Source organism: Rhincodon typus, chromosome 2, assembly GCF_021869965.1.
Source record: "Rhincodon typus isolate 14 chromosome 2, sRhiTyp1.1, whole genome shotgun sequence".
In the NCBI taxonomy this organism is placed as follows: Eukaryota; Metazoa; Chordata; class Chondrichthyes; order Orectolobiformes; family Rhincodontidae; genus Rhincodon; species Rhincodon typus.
In genome coordinates, this window is record NC_063333.1 from 194,771 (window position 1) to 211,381 (window position 16,611).

At 45.1% G+C, this 16,611-nt stretch overlaps 1 protein-coding gene across 1 annotated transcript in view; it reads right to left on the reverse strand.

Annotated features, from left to right (window-relative positions):
* Positions 1 to 676: 676 nt before the first annotated feature.
* The window catches only part of mapk15 (mitogen-activated protein kinase 15), a 75,284-nt gene continuing 59,349 nt past the window's right edge, over positions 677 to 16,611 (reverse strand). The window contains exons 8-13 of the mRNA XM_048617329.1: positions 15,637 to 15,800; positions 12,178 to 12,317; positions 11,757 to 11,814; positions 11,533 to 11,670; positions 6,614 to 6,719; positions 677 to 1,268 (exon numbers count right to left, since the gene is read on the reverse strand). Of these exons, the coding sequence (XP_048473286.1) occupies positions 957 to 1,268; positions 6,614 to 6,719; positions 11,533 to 11,670; positions 11,757 to 11,814; positions 12,178 to 12,317; positions 15,637 to 15,800 (918 nt within the window). The 3' untranslated portion in view covers positions 677 to 956. The remainder of the gene's footprint in view (positions 1,269 to 6,613; positions 6,720 to 11,532; positions 11,671 to 11,756; positions 11,815 to 12,177; positions 12,318 to 15,636; positions 15,801 to 16,611) is intronic.

Here is a 16,611-nt window from a genome sequence, read left to right on the forward strand (position 1 = left end):
GTGGTAGTGTTCTCATGCATCTTGTAGATAGTATACACTGTTGATACTGAGCGTCAGTGGCGGAGGGAGTGGATGCTTGTGGATGTAGTGCTAATCAAGCAGGCTGCTTTGTCCTGGATGTGACGAGCTTCTTGAGTGTTGTTGGAGCCACACCGATCCAGGCAAGTGGGGAATTTTCCATCACATTCCTGACTTGTGCCTTGTAGATGGTTGACTGGCTTTGGGGAATTAGGAGGTGATTTACTCACCACAGTATTCCCAGCCTCTGACCTGCTCTTGTAGCCATTGAGACCAGCTAAGATCCTGGTCAATGGCAACCCCCAGGATGTTGATAATGGGGGATTCAGTGATGGCACCACCAGTGAATGTGATGGGGCGCTGATTAGATTGCCTCTTGCTGGAGATGGTAATTGTTGGCATTTGTATGGCACGAATGTTACTTGCCACTTGTCAGCCCAAAGCTAGATCTTGTTGCATGTGAACAGGGACTGCTTCAGTATCTGAGGAGTCACGAATGGTGCTGAACATTGTGCAATCATTGGCAAACATCCCCAATTCTGACCTTATGATGGAGGGGAGGTCATTGATGAAGCAGCTGAAGATGGTTGGGCTGAGGACACCACCCTGAGGAACTCCTGCAGAGATGTTCCGGAGCACGATGACTGACCTCTAACAACAGCTCCCCCTAGCTGCATAATCTAAAATACAGGACACAGTCTGACGGTAACAGGCAGGCAATTGACCACAGGAATATAGAGGAATTACTTACTCAAGAGGTAAATCTTTGGAATTCTGTGTCAAAAAGAATTGTGGAGTCTCCGTTGTTGAATATATTTAAGGCTGGGAGAGTGATTTTTGGTGTCTCAGGAAATCAAGGCAACAATCAGATTAGCCATATTCATATTGAATGATTCAGTAGTTTCAAGGGGCTACATGATCTATGCCAATTGCTTATGTTATAGAGCTTTAGAGTAAATGCTGTTGCTAGGATCAAGCATTGCCACCTGATACTCACTGTGAGAGGATGCGTATGATATGGCATTGTGAGTTATTGGATTATATGAGCTGCGGTTTACTATTGGATTGTTGAGCGCTCTGTCTCCATGTAGCACAGGCTGAATGGATCCCTCTGTTGTGGATACACCTATGGTTTTGGGACCGGCTGGCATCAGTTCTTTCTGGTCAGGGTCTGGCGACGGTTTCACTGGCTCTAGTCCCTTCAGGAAGCGCTTCTGGAGTCGAACATTGATCTTTCTCTCTAGAATCATCTAAACACAACACCAAAAACAATCAAATAAAGGCTAAATACTGTGGAGGCCAGAAATTGGTTAAAAAATAGAGAATTCCAGAGAAACTCAGCAGATTTGACAGCATCTGTGGAGAGAGGAACAGAGTTAATGTTTCAAATCTGGTATGACTATGCTTCAGAACTGAAAGGTGTTGGAAAATACGTATTTTTTATACTTTTGACAGAGGCAGAGAGGAGTAAGACAGCAGTTCACAGAATCACAGAAGAGGCCATTTGGCCCATCTAGTCCGCACCAACCCTCCAACAGCATCCCGCTAAGACCCAGACCACTGCCCAACCCACCCTAAATACCGTAACTTGATATTTCCCATGGCTAATCCACCTAAACTGCACATCCCCGGACATTAAGCGCCAATGTACCACAGCTAATCCATCTAACCTACATATCCCTGGACACTATGGGCAATTTAGCATGGCTAACCCACCCAAGCTGCACAACTTTGGACTGTGGGAGGAAACTGGAGCACCCAGAGGAAACTGCAAATTCCACATACGACAGTCGTCTGAGGGTCGAACTGAACCGAGGACCCTGGCGCTATGAGGCAGCAGTGCTCACCACTGTGCCGTATTCGGTACAGAGGCCTAAAGTAATGGGTTGGTTAACAGTGGAGAAAGAAAAACAGAGACATTCCAAGTGGGCAAGTTAACTTGCGAAAGGGAGAGAATTGGTCTTTGCTCCTAAGTGCAAATAAACAAGACACAAACGTGACAGTTTCTCAGGGTCACCTGACCCGAAACATTAACTCTGAATATTTTCTTCACAGATGCTGCCAGACTTGCTGAGCTTTTCCTGCAACTTCTGTTTTTCTTACAAACATTACTTGGCTTGGTGGGGGCTGATGGTGGGGATGAGAGAAACATAGAAGATAGGAGCAGGAGGAGCCTTTCGGCCATTCAAGCCTGCTCCACCATTCTTCACGATCATGGCTGATCACCAACTCAATAGCCTAATCCTGCTTTCTCCCCATAACCTTTGATCCCATTCGCCCCAAGTGCTATATCTAGTCGCCTCTTGAATACATTTAATATTTTGGCATCAACTACTTCCTGTGGTAATGAATTCCACAGGCTCACCACTCTTTGGGTGAAGAAATGTCTCCTCATCTCCGTCCTAAATCATCTACCCCGAATCCTCATACTGTGACCCCTGGTTCTGGACACACCCACCATTGGGAACATCCTCCCTGCATCTACCCTGTCCAGTCCTGTTAGAGTTTTATAAGTCTCTATGAGATTCCCCCTCATTTGTCTGAACTCCAGCAAAAACAATCCCAACCTAGTCAATCTCTCCTCATACGTCAGACCCACCATCCCCAGAATCAGCCTGGTAAACCTTTGCTGCACTCCCTTGAGAGCAAGAGCATCCTTCCTCGGAAAAGGAGACCAAAACTGCACACACTATTCTAGGTGTGATCTCACCAAGGCCCTGTATAACTGCAACAACATATCCCTGCTCCTGTACTCAAAACCTCTCGCAATGAAGACCAACATAACATTTGCACCATTACAGAAGAGAATTCAAGAAAAAGTGTGGGCAGATATAAAACGACTAGTTTCTGAACTTACTGAATTCAAGATCGAGACCTCAAAGCTGTAAGTGCTTAAGTAGGAAATGAGGTGTCTTGATCTTGTGCTGTGCTTTGTTGGAACATTGTAGCAGATCCAGGACAGAAATGCCTGCGTGACATTTACTGGTTTCTTGAAATGGCAAGAAGCTGGGAGGTTAGGGTCATTCCTATGGACAGAGTTGGGGTGTTGTGAAAAGTGCTCAGCCAGTCTGTTGTTGGTCTCATCAATGTAAAGGAGACTGCAATGTGAGCAATGAATGAGGTGGACTGGACTGAAATAAATACAAGCATTTGAACTTTCACAGCAGGGCTCAATGTCTAATGCACTACCCCGGTGAGACGTAACACAGAATGAGAGAGTTCATTGAGAGAGTTCAATGAGAGAGATAGAGCTAGAGATTGGAGTACATCAGATTTCTGAGGAACTGAGTCCGGTCCAGGTTAGGTGGGACTTGGCTAAACTGGATGATTTATATCTTTACAGGACTGGGACTGATATTCATGCTTGGAGATTTGCCTGTACTGTTCTGAGACAGGAACTTGATGGATAACACAAATTGAAAGGGAGTTAAGCTGGTAACAGGAAGTCTAAAGCTTCCAGGGAGGCTAGAAGACAGGAGAATCAAAAGTGGGCAAAATGTTGGAATAGAGTACTATTTACATGGAGAAAAACTGCAGAAAGTTGCAACACAAAGGGTCTTGGGAACACTTGTGCACAAAACAGAGAAAGCTAGCACACAGGCAGCAGGTAACCAGGAAGGTGAATAGAACATTATCCCTTTGCTGAAGTACAAGACTAGGGAAGTTTTGCTGAAACTGTATAATGTGAGACTGCATCTGGAAAACTGTGAGCAGTTTTCATAGAGGATCATATCATAGAATCCCTATAGTGTGGAAACAGGCCCTTTGGCCCAACAAGTCCACACTGACCCTCAGAGCACCCATCCAAACCCATCCCCCTATAACCCACCTAATCTACACATCCCTGAATACTGCAGGCAATTTAGCACAGCCAGCCACCTAGCCTGCACATCTTTGGACTGTGGGAGGAAACCAGAGCACCTGGAGGAAACCCACGCAGACACGGGGACAATGTGCAAACTCCACAGTCACCCGAAGGTGGAATTGAACCCGGGTCCCTGATGCCATGAGGCAGCAGTGCTAACCACTGAGCCACCCCTTCTTTAAGGAAAGGTATCATTTCATTTCAGGCAGTCAGAGAAGATTCACTCGGATGATTTCTGGTATGGAGGAATTGTCTTATGAACAAAGTTAAACAGGTTGAAACTCTATCAATTGGAGTTTAGAAGAATGAGAGGTGATCTCATTGAAACATATAGATCTTAAGGGGCTGAGAGGATGTTTCCCCTCATAGGAGAGTCTAGGACCACAGGCATAGTCTCAAAATAAAGGGGCAACAATTTAATACTGAGATGGGGTGGAATTTCTTCTCTTGGGGCTGTGAGTCTTTGGGACTCCTTGCCACAGAGAGCTGTGGGGACAGAGTCCTTGTGTATATTTAAGATAAGTTAGATAGATTCTTGAACGTAGGGTAGTCAAGGGTTACAGGGAAAACACAGGAAAGTGGATGTGAGGACTATCGGGTCAGCCACGATCCTATTGAATGGTAGAGTTGGCTAAAGGGACCAAACAGAACATTTGTGTTCTTATTTTTTATGGTCTTCTGGATTGAGGTGTATAATCTTATAAGGGCCATGGTCAGGGTGGATGGGAAGCAGCCGTTCCCCTAGTTGAATGGAAAATAGCAAAGGGTCATAATTTCAAGGTGAAAGGTAGGAGGTTTAGAAGGGATTTAAGGAAAAGTCTTTTTTTCACCCAAAAGTAATGAAGGTTTGAAATGTACTGCCTGGGAGGATGGTTGAAGCAGGAAACCTCACAATCTTTATAAAGTACTTGGATAAACACTTGAAGCATCACAATATTCCAATTGTTGGAAAATGGGATTGGTGTAGATAGGGCAGTGCAGCTTCGATGGGCTGATGGGCATCTTCTGTGCTGTATGACTCTGTAATAGCTCTCCAGCTGAAAATTCACAGCAAAGTCAATAATCTGAAGGCACAAACAGATATATGGGAATGATCTAAGTGTCTGTACAGAAACATGGCAGCATGGCAACCAGGACTGGAAACTGAATAGTTAACGATATTCAATCATTAGGACAGACAGACAAGAAAGACAAGGAGATGGAATTGCACTTACAATTAGGAATGGGATCAGTAGATTAATAACGAAGAATCTCAGATCAGAAGAACAATGTTTGGAATCTGTTTGGATAAACTCAGAAGCAGTTAGGGGCATTGGACATTGATTGGAGTTATTTATAGACTACTAAATAGTAGTGGGAGGGTGGGGCATGTATTAAACCTGAGGCCAGTGGTCAGTTAGCTGGATGGCTGGTTGGCTGGTTGGCTGGAGCTAACCAGCATTTCCCATGAATTTTCTTAATGGCCGTAAGGGCCTGTGACTACTACACGTGGAACATCAGAGCGGCTGCAAGTCCACACAGTTTACAGGGAATATTGGAGCCAGTAGGGGAAAGGCCATTTTAGATATAGTATCATGTAATGAAAAAGGGCAAATTAACAATCTAGTTGTAAAAGAACCTTTAAGGAATGAATGACCATAATATGTCAGAGTTTTATAGTAAGTTTGAAATCATTCTGAAGCAAGGGTGTTAAATTTAAATAAGGGAAATTCTGGAGGCATGAAACAAAAATTGGCCAAGTTAGATTGGAAAATACATTGAAAGACTTGATCATACAAAAGTAAAATATTTAGAGGGTTATAAAGAATTGACATAAGTAAGATGTTCCCCTGGTTCGAGAGTCCACAACCAGAGGACACAATTTGAAAATAAAGGGGATGCCACTGAATGAGTTGAGAAAATCTTTTACTCAGAGGGTTGTGGAAGTTCAGTCACTGAGTACGTTCAAAGATTGATAGATTTCTGATTGCCTCTCACGTGTAAGGATTCGGGTGAGTAAAAGACATTGCAGTGTTTGATCAGCCAGGGTCAGATTGAACCGCAGGACAGACTTGATGGGCAGAATAGTCTTATCCTGTTCCTATGTTCCTATGCTGGGATTGCTCTCTTATGTTCCCTATCTGTGGGGGGATGGCATGGTGGCTCAGTGGTTAGCACTGCTGCTTCAAAGTGCCAGGGACCTGAGTTTGCTTCTACGCTCAGGCTACCACCTGTGTGGAGTTTACACTTTCTCCCCATGTCTGGGTGGGTTTCCTCCAGGTGCTCCAGTTTCCTCCCACTGTCCAAAGATGTGCATCTTAGGTGGGAAAAAAAACAAAGTTGCTGGAAAAGCTCAGCAAGTCTGGCAGCATCTGTGAAGGAAAAAACAGAGTTAACGTTTCAGGTCTGGTGACCCTTCATCAAAACTGACATCTTAGGTGGATTGGCTATGCCAATTTGCCCATAGTGTCCAGGGACGTGCAGGCTAGGTGGATTAGCTATGGGAAATGCGGATTAAAGGGATAGGGCAGGGGGTGTATCTGGTTGGGATCTCTTTGGAAGGTTAGTGTGGACTCAATCGGCCAAATGGCCTGTACCCACACTGTAGGGATTCTGTGATCATGCAGGGCTTTGATAGAGTAAAAAGGAGAAAGTGGCAGAAAGGCACAATACACAAATTTAAGGTCAAAATCATAGAAGGACAATTGGTGATCAGTCCTGAGTTATGCAGTGGATAGACTAATATATCACCTCATACAGCTTGTTCCGATACTCTCCCACAGACAGCTGTGTGTCATCGTTCACAGGAAGGACGATATCACAATCTAGTCCTGGTTCCTTCAATGGGTTGTGAAACCTGCAGTAAAATAACACACAAACTGAGCTCTTCTATTGATTAAAGCAATACAACCACCCAAGCTCCCTTTACTTGTTCATTCACTTGGTGTAGTTGTCACTGGCTGGATCAGTATTCGTTGCCTATTCTCAAGTTGCCCTTGAGGAAGTGGTGATCTGCTGCCTTCCTGAATTGCTGTATTTCCTAGGGGTTAGGTATCCTGCTTTCTATAAGTAACCTGTCAGGAGCGAGAAATTGTTCACTGTCACTCTGGTTGGATGGGTTCCAACATGAACAATACATGACCTGCAGGCTCAGAATGGATCAGGCAAGCTCATTAGATTTACCCAATCTATATGTAGATGAAATCACTCAGGAATACCTTACAACTTTGTTAAAAACATACAAAATCACAAATCAGGAGCAGAAGTAGGCCATGCACCCCCATCGGGTTTACTCCACCATTCAAAAAGATTCTTTATGATCTGATTGTAAGCTCAAATACACATTACCACCTTCTCCATGTAATCTTTCAATCCCTTGGCTTTCATAAAATCATTTATTTATAGGATGTGGGCATCACTGGATGGGCTAAATTTATTGCCAATGCCTAGTTGCCTTTGAGAAGATGGTGGCGAACCTTCTTGAACCATGGCAGTCCATGTACTGCAGGTAGATCCAGGAATTCCAGGATTTTGACCCAGTACCAGTGAAGGAACAGCAATATATTTCTGATTCAGGATGGTGAATGGCATGGAAGGGAAGTTGCAGATTGTGGTGTTCCCATGTTTGGTTTGGTGTTAGTTGAGCAGACTGCTTTGTCCTGGATGGTGTCAAGCTTCTTGAGTGTTGTTGGGGCTGCACCCATCCAGGCAAGTGGGGAGTATTCCATCACACTCCTGACTTGTGCCTTCTAGATGGTGGACAGGCTTCGAGGAGTCAGGTGAGTTTCTTCCTGCAGGATTCTAAGCCTCTGACCTGCTCAATGAATAATGTCAGGGAGCGATTGTTAAGATTGTCTCTTATTGGTGACACTCATTACCTGGCATTTTTGTAGCATGTATGTTACTTGCCACTTGTCAGCTGAAACCTGGATATTTTCCAATTCTTGCTGCATTTGGGGTATGGATTGCTTCTGAACATTGCCTTACACTCAGTGAACATCCTATTGAACTTCTGACCTTATGATGGAGGGAGGATCTTGATGAAGCAGCTGAAGATAGTTGAGCCTAGGACACTACCCTGTGGAACTCCTACAGAGATGTCCTGGAGCTGAGATGATTGACCTCCAACAACCACAACCATCTTCCTTGGTGGCAGATATGACTCCAACCAGCAGAGAGCTTGCCCCCCTCCCCCCCGCCATACCCATTGATTCCAGTTTTGCTAGGGCTCCTTGATGCCACACTCGGTTGAATGAAGCCTAGTTGGCAAGGGCTATCACCTCACCTCTGGAATTTAACTCTTTTGTCCTTGTTTGAACCAAGGCTGTAATGAGGTCAGGAACTGAGTGGCCCTGGTGGAATAATAGCAGGGCACCAGTGAGTAGGTCATTGATGATCGAGAGTAGAATGAAGGGGTGGTAATTGGCTGGTTGTATCTGTCCTGCTTTTTGTGTACAGGACATTGCTGGGCAATTTTCACATTGTCAGATTGATGCCTGCTGTGTGGCTTTACTGAAACAGCTTGGCCAGGGGAGCAGCAAGCACTGCGGCACAAGTCTTCAGTACTATTGTCGGAACGTTGTCAGGGCCCATAATATCTCAGTATCCAGCATCTCGAACTGTTTCTTGACATCACATGAATTAAATTGGCCGAAGAATGGTAATGTTGCAATGCTGCAAACCACTGCAGGAGGCCGAGATGGATCATCCATTCTGCACTTCTCGCTGAAGATTGCTGCGAATGCTTCAGCCTTATCTTTTGCACTGATGTACTGGGCTTCCCCACCACTGAGGATAGAATATCCTTTATTGTCACATGTATTCAATGTAAAATATAGTGAAAAGTATGTACCATCACCCGTACATGGGTACCCCAATTCACATTAATTTAGAAAAGAATAAAACAAAACCAAATAACTTAAAAGAGAGTCCAACTTTTCCTTCTCCACTGTTACAGCATGCCGCCACCAGGGCCCCACTCCAGGCTTCCCAAGCTGACTGACCGACTTAACTGTAGCCGCACTGCCTCTGAAGACACTGCCGCTGCCACTCTGGAACCCATTGAAGTCACCTCCTGCTGAAGAGCTCTCCTTATCAGGTAAGTTTGTGAAAAAAGATGGTGAAGAAGGAAAAAGAAAAAGACAGATGAAGAGGATAAGCCTGGGCAAAGGGGCCTGTACACTGCTTATTCCGATGATGCCATCTTGCATCTTGGATCAATTATTTGGGGATATGTGTGGAGCGTCCTCCCCCAGTGAGTTGTTTAATTGTCCACCACCATTCACAACTGGATGTGACAGATCTGTAGAGCTTAGATCTGATCCGTTGGTTGAGGGATCGCTTAACCGAATCGGTTGCTGCTGATGCTGTTTGGGTGCAAGTAATTCTGTTTGGTGGCTTCACCAGGTTGATACTTCATTTTCAGGTATGCCTGGTGCTGCTCCTGGCACGCACCCCCTGCGCTCTCCATTGAACCAGGGTTGATCCCCTGGCTTGATAGTAATGGTTGTGTGGGGAATATACCAGACCATGAGGTTACAGTTTGTGCTGGAGTACAATTCTGCTACTGTTGATGGCCCACAGCACCTAATGGATGCCCCATGTTGAGTTGCTTAATCTGTTCGAAATCTGTCCCATTTAGCATGGTTATAGTGCCACAGAACACAATGGAGGGTATTCTCAATGTGAATGCATGACTTTGTCTCCACAACAACCATGCAGTGGCCATTCTTATCAATACTGGTGTTGTCAGATACATTTGCTGTCGACAGATTGGTAAGGATGAGGTCAAGTATGTTTCTCTCTCTTGTTGGTTCCCTCACCACCTGCTGCAGACCCAGTCGAGCAGCTTTGTCCTTTAGGACCCGACCAGCTCAATCTGTAATACTGCTGCCGAGCCACACTTGGCAGTGGACATTGAAATCCCCCTCCCAGAGTACATTTTGTGCCCTTGCCATCCTCAGTGCTTCCTCTAAGTGTTGTTCAACATTGAGTAGTACCGATTCATCAGCCGAGGGAGGACAGTACATGGTAATCAGAAGGTTTCCTTGTCCATGTTTAACCTGAAGCCATGAGACTTAAGGGGTACACAGTCAATGTTAATGACTCCTAGGACAGCTCCCTCCTTAATGTATCCCACTGTGCTGCCACTTTTGCTGGGTCCGTCCTGCCGGTGGGACAGGACGTATCCAGGGATGGTGATGGTGGTGTCTGGGACATTGTCTGCAAGGTACGATACTGTGAGTATGACTGTGTCAGGCTGTTGCTTGACTAGTCTGTGAGACAGCTCTCCCAATTTTGGCACTAACCCCCAGACATTAGGAAGGAGGGCTGTGCAGGATCCCAGCATGGTGGCTCAGTGGTTAGCACTGGTGCCTTACAGTGTCAGGGACCTGGGTTCAATCCCACCTTCGGGCAACTCTCTGTGTGGAGTTTACACATTTTCCCTATGTCTGCATGGGTTTCCTCTGGGTGCTCCACTTTCCTCCCACAGTGCAAAGACGTGCAGGTTAGATGGATTGGCCATTATAAATTGCCTATAGTATCCAGGGATGTACAGGCTAAGTAGATTAGCCATGGGAAATACAGGGATAGGATAAGGGGGTGGGTCTGGGTGGGATGCTCTTCGAAGAGTCGGTGTAGACTCAATAAGCCGAATGATCTGCTCCCACACTGTAGGGATTCTATGGTTCTATGACAGGGCTGGGTTCAAGGTTGTTGCTTCTGTTGCCAGGTGGTCCATGCAGTTTCAGTCCTTTTCTCCTTTCTACTGATTGACACAACCGAGTTGTAGCTGGGTCATTTTAGTGGACAGTTGAGAGTCAACCACATTGCTGTGGCTCTGGAGTTACATGTCGGCCAGACCGGGTAGATGGTAATTTCATTCCCTGAAGGACATTAGTGAACGAGGTGAGTTTTAACAAAAATCAGCAATGGTTTCATAGTCATCATTAAACTATTATTTCCAGATTTTTTAAAAATTCAATTTCCACCATCTGCCGTGGTGGAATTCAAACCCCTCAGAACATTAGGAACCAAAACAAAGTTGCTGGAAAAGCTCAGCAGGTCTGGCAGCATCTGTGAAGGAGAAATCAGGGTTAACGTTTCCGGTCCGGTGACCCTTCCTCAGAACATTACCTGAGTCTTACAATTACTGGTCTAGCAATAGTCCTACTAGGTTATCGCCTCCTCCTACAGAACATTGACTTGTAATGCATTGGAGTTTGGAAGAATGAGAAGACAGCTTTTTGAAACACACAATATTTCTAGGGGACCTAACAGGACAGATGTGGAAAGATATATCCCCTTGATGGACAGTCTAAGACCAGAGGGCATAATCTAAGAGAAAGCTGTTGCACATTTAAGACAGAGATGAGGAGGAATTCACTCTCTTGGAAGGTAGTGGATTTAACACAGGCTGAATGGCCTTCTTCTGCTCCTCTATCTTAAGGTTTTTATTTTGAGTTAGGGAATCTCCGCCCCACCTCGGTTTATTGCTAGTGTCAGTCCACCTTTCAGTTATACCCGATGTCGGGAATCTGAGTTCCCTCTCTTGGTTTATTCCTATTGTTTGGAATCTCAATCCCTCTCAGTTTATTGCCCATTTCCGGAATCTCAGATCCTCTCTTGGTTTCCCAGGCAGCTCAGTGCCCTTGGTTCCCTGCTGATACCTGTTGACATAGGGGTGTGAGAGGCTCTCCTCAGCAGTCAGCCGACAGTCTGGATTAAATACCAGCAGTTTATTCAGCAGGTCCAGAGCGTCTGGTGGTGTGGTGCTGGGCAGGAGCAGATCGATTGAAGACCTGGGCCTGTGGGCAAAGAGAAGATCTTGGAATTGATTTTGTAAATAAGTAACATGCTTCACAGTAATAGTGTGTGTAAACAACTCACCCACCTGCTCAACACCTTCTGAACAACCGAGGCCCCGTAATCGGAGTTAATGGACAGGATGTCTGCGACAAGAGAGAAGCAGTAGTTACCCATGGAACCACTGCCTGTGGAGTTATTAATGGGACAGAGCAAGACATTCTTGTTCCACCCACACCGACACCGCACCCCACCAATGGGTCTCCCATGGAGTTGGGACGACAAAGTCAGGACAGTTTCTCACAATCATGTGATAGGATTCCTCTGCCCTCTAAACCCAGCACACTGACTGGCTTCGGTTACAATCCTGCAGGTAGGAGATGATGAGTGAATATTTGAATTATTCACACCTTGGGGAAATGGGAGGCAATGGACAATGTGGTTCCTGGTCCATCAGTCCACTGTGCTACAACACAACATGATGTAAGTTTGTTAAATGGTGAATGTACCTTCCTTGGAAGGTGCTGGAATTACACTCATGATTCTTTCGATTTGATTTATTGAGGAAGTTCCTGGAAAAAGTGGTTTCCCAAGCAACATCTCTCCTAGAATACATCCAATGCTCCACATGTCCACGCCTTTTGTGTATCTGTGTAAAAAGACACATTCAACTTGAGGAATGTTACATACAAACCATAATCAAGCAGCAGTCAGTGAGTCAATCTCCGCTCAGTGATTGATCATAAATGGACCTATGAAATGGCCTCATAAGTCACACAGTACTGTCTCAAGCTGGTGGCTCACCACTAACTTTTCAAGGCCAATCAGAGATGGACAATAAATGCTGGCTTCTGGGGGTGACAGCCACATCCCATGAACCAACCGAAAAAAATGTCATTTAGCCCCATGTGTCGATTCTGCCACTCAAATAGATAACAGTATTTCTACAACTCTATCCAGCCACACCAACATCTAGCTAAAACATAGCAATTACAATTGAAATTTTCAATCAAAACCCAACATCAGCAGCAGCTTTCTGCAGGAAGAATTCAACCCCCATATGTAAGGAAATGCTTCCTGACATCACCTTGAATGGCCTACTCCAAAGTAAGGTTTTGCTGCCTTGTTCTTGACTCCCCAACTGAAGACTCCTTAAATTAACACAAGTTTACAAATGGCCATGACTGCCCGACTGCTCCTCTGGATGCACATTCTTCTATGGGGTGATCTGTGGCTATAGCTACCTCAGACGTCTGTGCATGGTGCCAGGAGACTGCTATCACACCCAGCTTCTGTGGGGTATCCAACTACAGTTTGAAGATTATTCCAAATTGGATGGGAATGTGAACTGTGATGAGGATGCAGAGTTCCTTCAGCATGATTATAGAATCCCTACAGTGTGGAAACAGGCCCTTCGACCCAACAAGTCCACATTGACCCACAGAGCATCCCACCCAGACCCATCCCCCTGTAGCCCACCTAATCTACGCAAGCCTGAACACTATGGACAATTTAACATGGCCAATCCACCTAGCCTGCGCATCTTTGGACTGTGGAAAGTAACCGGAGCACCTGGAGGAAACCCAAACAGTCATGAAGAGAATGTGCAAACTCCACACAGACAGTCGCCTGAGAGCGGAATCAAACCCAGATTCCTGGTGCTGTGAGGCAGCAGTGCTAACCACTGAACCACCATGCCACCCAACTTCATTTTTTTTACTCTCTCCTCCTCCACCCGCCCTTCCCTCTCCCCTTTCTTTTTGGTTAGAGGAGGGAGAGAGGGAGGGAAACACTACAATGATGATCTGGACAGGTTAGGTGAGAGGGCAAATCAATGGTAGATGCAGTATAATTTGAATAAATGTGAGGTTATTCACTTTGGAAGCATAAACAAGGCAGCAGATTACTACCAGAATGGCTGTAAATTGGGAGAGGGGAGTGTGCAGTGGGACCTGGGTGTCCTTGTGCACCAGTTGCTGAAGGTAGGCATGCAGGTACAGCAGGTGGTAAAGAAGGTAAATGGCATGTTGGCCTTCATCGCGAGAGGTTTCGAGTACAGGAGCAGGGATGTGTTGTTGCAGTTATACAGGGCCTTGGTGAGACCACACCTGGAATATTGTGTGCAGTTTTGGTCTCCTTTTCCAAGGAAGGATGCTCTTGCTCTCAAGGAAGTGCAGGGAAGGTTTACCAGGCTGATTCTGGGGATGGTGGGTCTGACGTATGAGGAGAGATTGACTAGGTTAGGATTGTTTTCGCTAGAGTTCAGACGAATGAGGGGGGATTCTCATAGAGACTTATAAAATTCTAACAGGACTGGACAGGGTAGATGCAGGGAGGATGTTCCCGATGGTGGGTGTGTCCAGAACCAGGGGTTACAGTCTGAGGATTCAGGGTACATGATTCAGGACAGAGATGAGGAGACATTTCTTCACCCAAAGAGTGGTGAACCTGTGGAATTCATTACCACAGGAAGTAGGTGATATGAAAACATTGAATGTATTCAAGAGGCGACTAGATATAGCACTTGGGGCGAATGGGATCAAAGGTTATGGGGAAAAAGCAGGATTAGGCTATTGAGTTGGATGATCAGCCATGATCATGAAGAATGGCAGAGCAGGCTCGAAGGGCCAAATGGCCTCCTCCTGCTCCTATCTTCTTTGTTTCTATGTTTTTATGTTTCTATGGTAGACTATTGATGCAGAAACAGTTCTAAGGAGCCAGGTTTAAATCCTACCATGCCAGATGGTGGAATCTGAATTCAATAAAAGATATTTGGAATTAAGAATCTACGGATGACCATGAAAACATCTACCTCACTAATGTCTTTCAGGGAAGGAAATCAGTCATCCTTACCTGGTCTGGTCTACGTGACTCCAGATCCACAGCAACGTGGATGTTTCACAACCACCATCTGAAATGGCCCAGCAAACCATTCAGTTCCAGGGCATTTAAGGATGAGCAATAAATGCTGGCTAGCCAGCTACGAGTGAATAAAACAAAAAAAAGTTTTAATCTATTTTCATTGGTGCCTGAACACTCACCCACTTTATTGGTGCAAAGTCTATTCTCTCCCTTGTCTCTCCAATTCACCTCATTTCACATCCTTGACTCATGGGCCAACAGTCAAGCCCATGTTGTTGTGTGTGAATTGAAAAAAGTTTTTATGTAGATATGGCAGGTAATCAGGAAAGCTAATAAAATGTTATCATTTATTGCAAGGGAAATTAAATGAAAAAGTACGGATGTTACGCTTCACCAGGACATCAGTGAGATCATATCTGGAGCACTTTGTACTGTATTGCTCTCCTTATTTAAAGAAGGATGTAAATATGTGGGAGGCAGTTCACTGAAGGTTTCCCAGACTAATCCCTGGAATCAGGGGATCTCTTATGATGAAAGGTTGAACAGACTGGGCATATATCTGTTGGAGTTTAGAACAGTAGGAGGCGACTGCATTAGGGGACCCTGAGAGATCTTGACTGGGTGGACATGGAAAGGATGTTTCCCCTTGTAAGAGAATCTAAAACTAAAGGTCACTATTTAAACTCAGGGTTCGCCCATTTAAAACAGATGAGGTTACAAAGTTTCTCTCAGAAGGTCGTGAGTCTTTGGGACTCTCTGTAAAAAAAAAGTGGTGGAAGCAGAGACCTGGAATATTATTAAGGCCGCGGTGGAGAGATTCTTGATAAACAAGGGGGTGAAAGATTATTGGAGTAGGCGGCACTGTGGATTTGAGGAAGCAATCAGGTCAGGCCTGATTTTATTGAAAGACAGAGCAGGCTCAAGGGGCTGAATGACTTACTCCTGAATTGTGTCTGCAGTATTTTGCCTTTATTTGTTGTTATGATGTTGTTAAGAACATAACCTAGGGCAGGAGAAGACCACAGGGCTCCTACACCCCTCCAGTCCACTTCATTCTCTTGTCTCTAATCCAACAGTTAAACACCAATATTTCTGCATCTTCTTACCTGGGAGATGCGAGGAGGATTTCTGGTGCTCGATACCAGCGAGTAGCCACATACTCCGTTAATGCTGCATTCCCCTGCTCCTCCTGGATCTGATTAATGCAACGAGCCAGACCAAAGTCACAGAGTTTGACAAAACAATCCGCATCCAGAAGGATGTTGGAAGGCTGGAGAGAGAGCACAGAGCTAGAGTCAGAGTTTGAGAACGTTTCAGTGAGACTCTAGCATTAATCCATCCTTGTCTCTGAAAATATACCATACCAGCATCAACGATCTGCCGCTGAATGCAAAAATATATACTGCTAGCCTCAATAACCGGTCACTGTACATGAGAACGCACACTGTCTGATTTAATTACACAAACATATGAATTAGGAGTAGAGGTGGACTATTCAGCCCCTTGAGCCTGTTCCACCTTTCATTGGGTTGATCTGTTTGAGTTCACAATTCCACTTCCCCATCCACCCAGATAACTCTCAATTGCATGCCTAACAAAAAAATCAATTCAGCTTTGCCTTAAAAATATTTAGTGACACTGCCTTTTGAGACAGAGTTCCAAAGCCTCTCAACCCTCAGAAAAAAAACTCCCTGAATCTCTGTCATGAAAGGACAATCCCTAATTTTAAAACAGACTCCCCTTGTTCAGGACAGACCCACAACAAGAAACATCCCTTCCCCATCCACCTTGTCAAGACCATCCAGGATCTGATACACTTCAATCAGGTCACCCCTCGCTCTTCTCAACTTTAGTAGAAAAATGCCCAGTCTGTCTGTAAGATATAGAAGCAAATTCAGCTATTCAGCCCATCAAGTCTGCTCCATCATTTGATCATGGCTGACCGTTTCCCGTAAGACAACCCATCTCTTCCAAGTACTAATCTAGGGCACTTCCTCTAAACAATCATCTCCAAGGTATTTACATCTTTCCTTAAATAAGGAAACCAAAAGTGCACACAGTATTTAAAATGTGGTCTCACC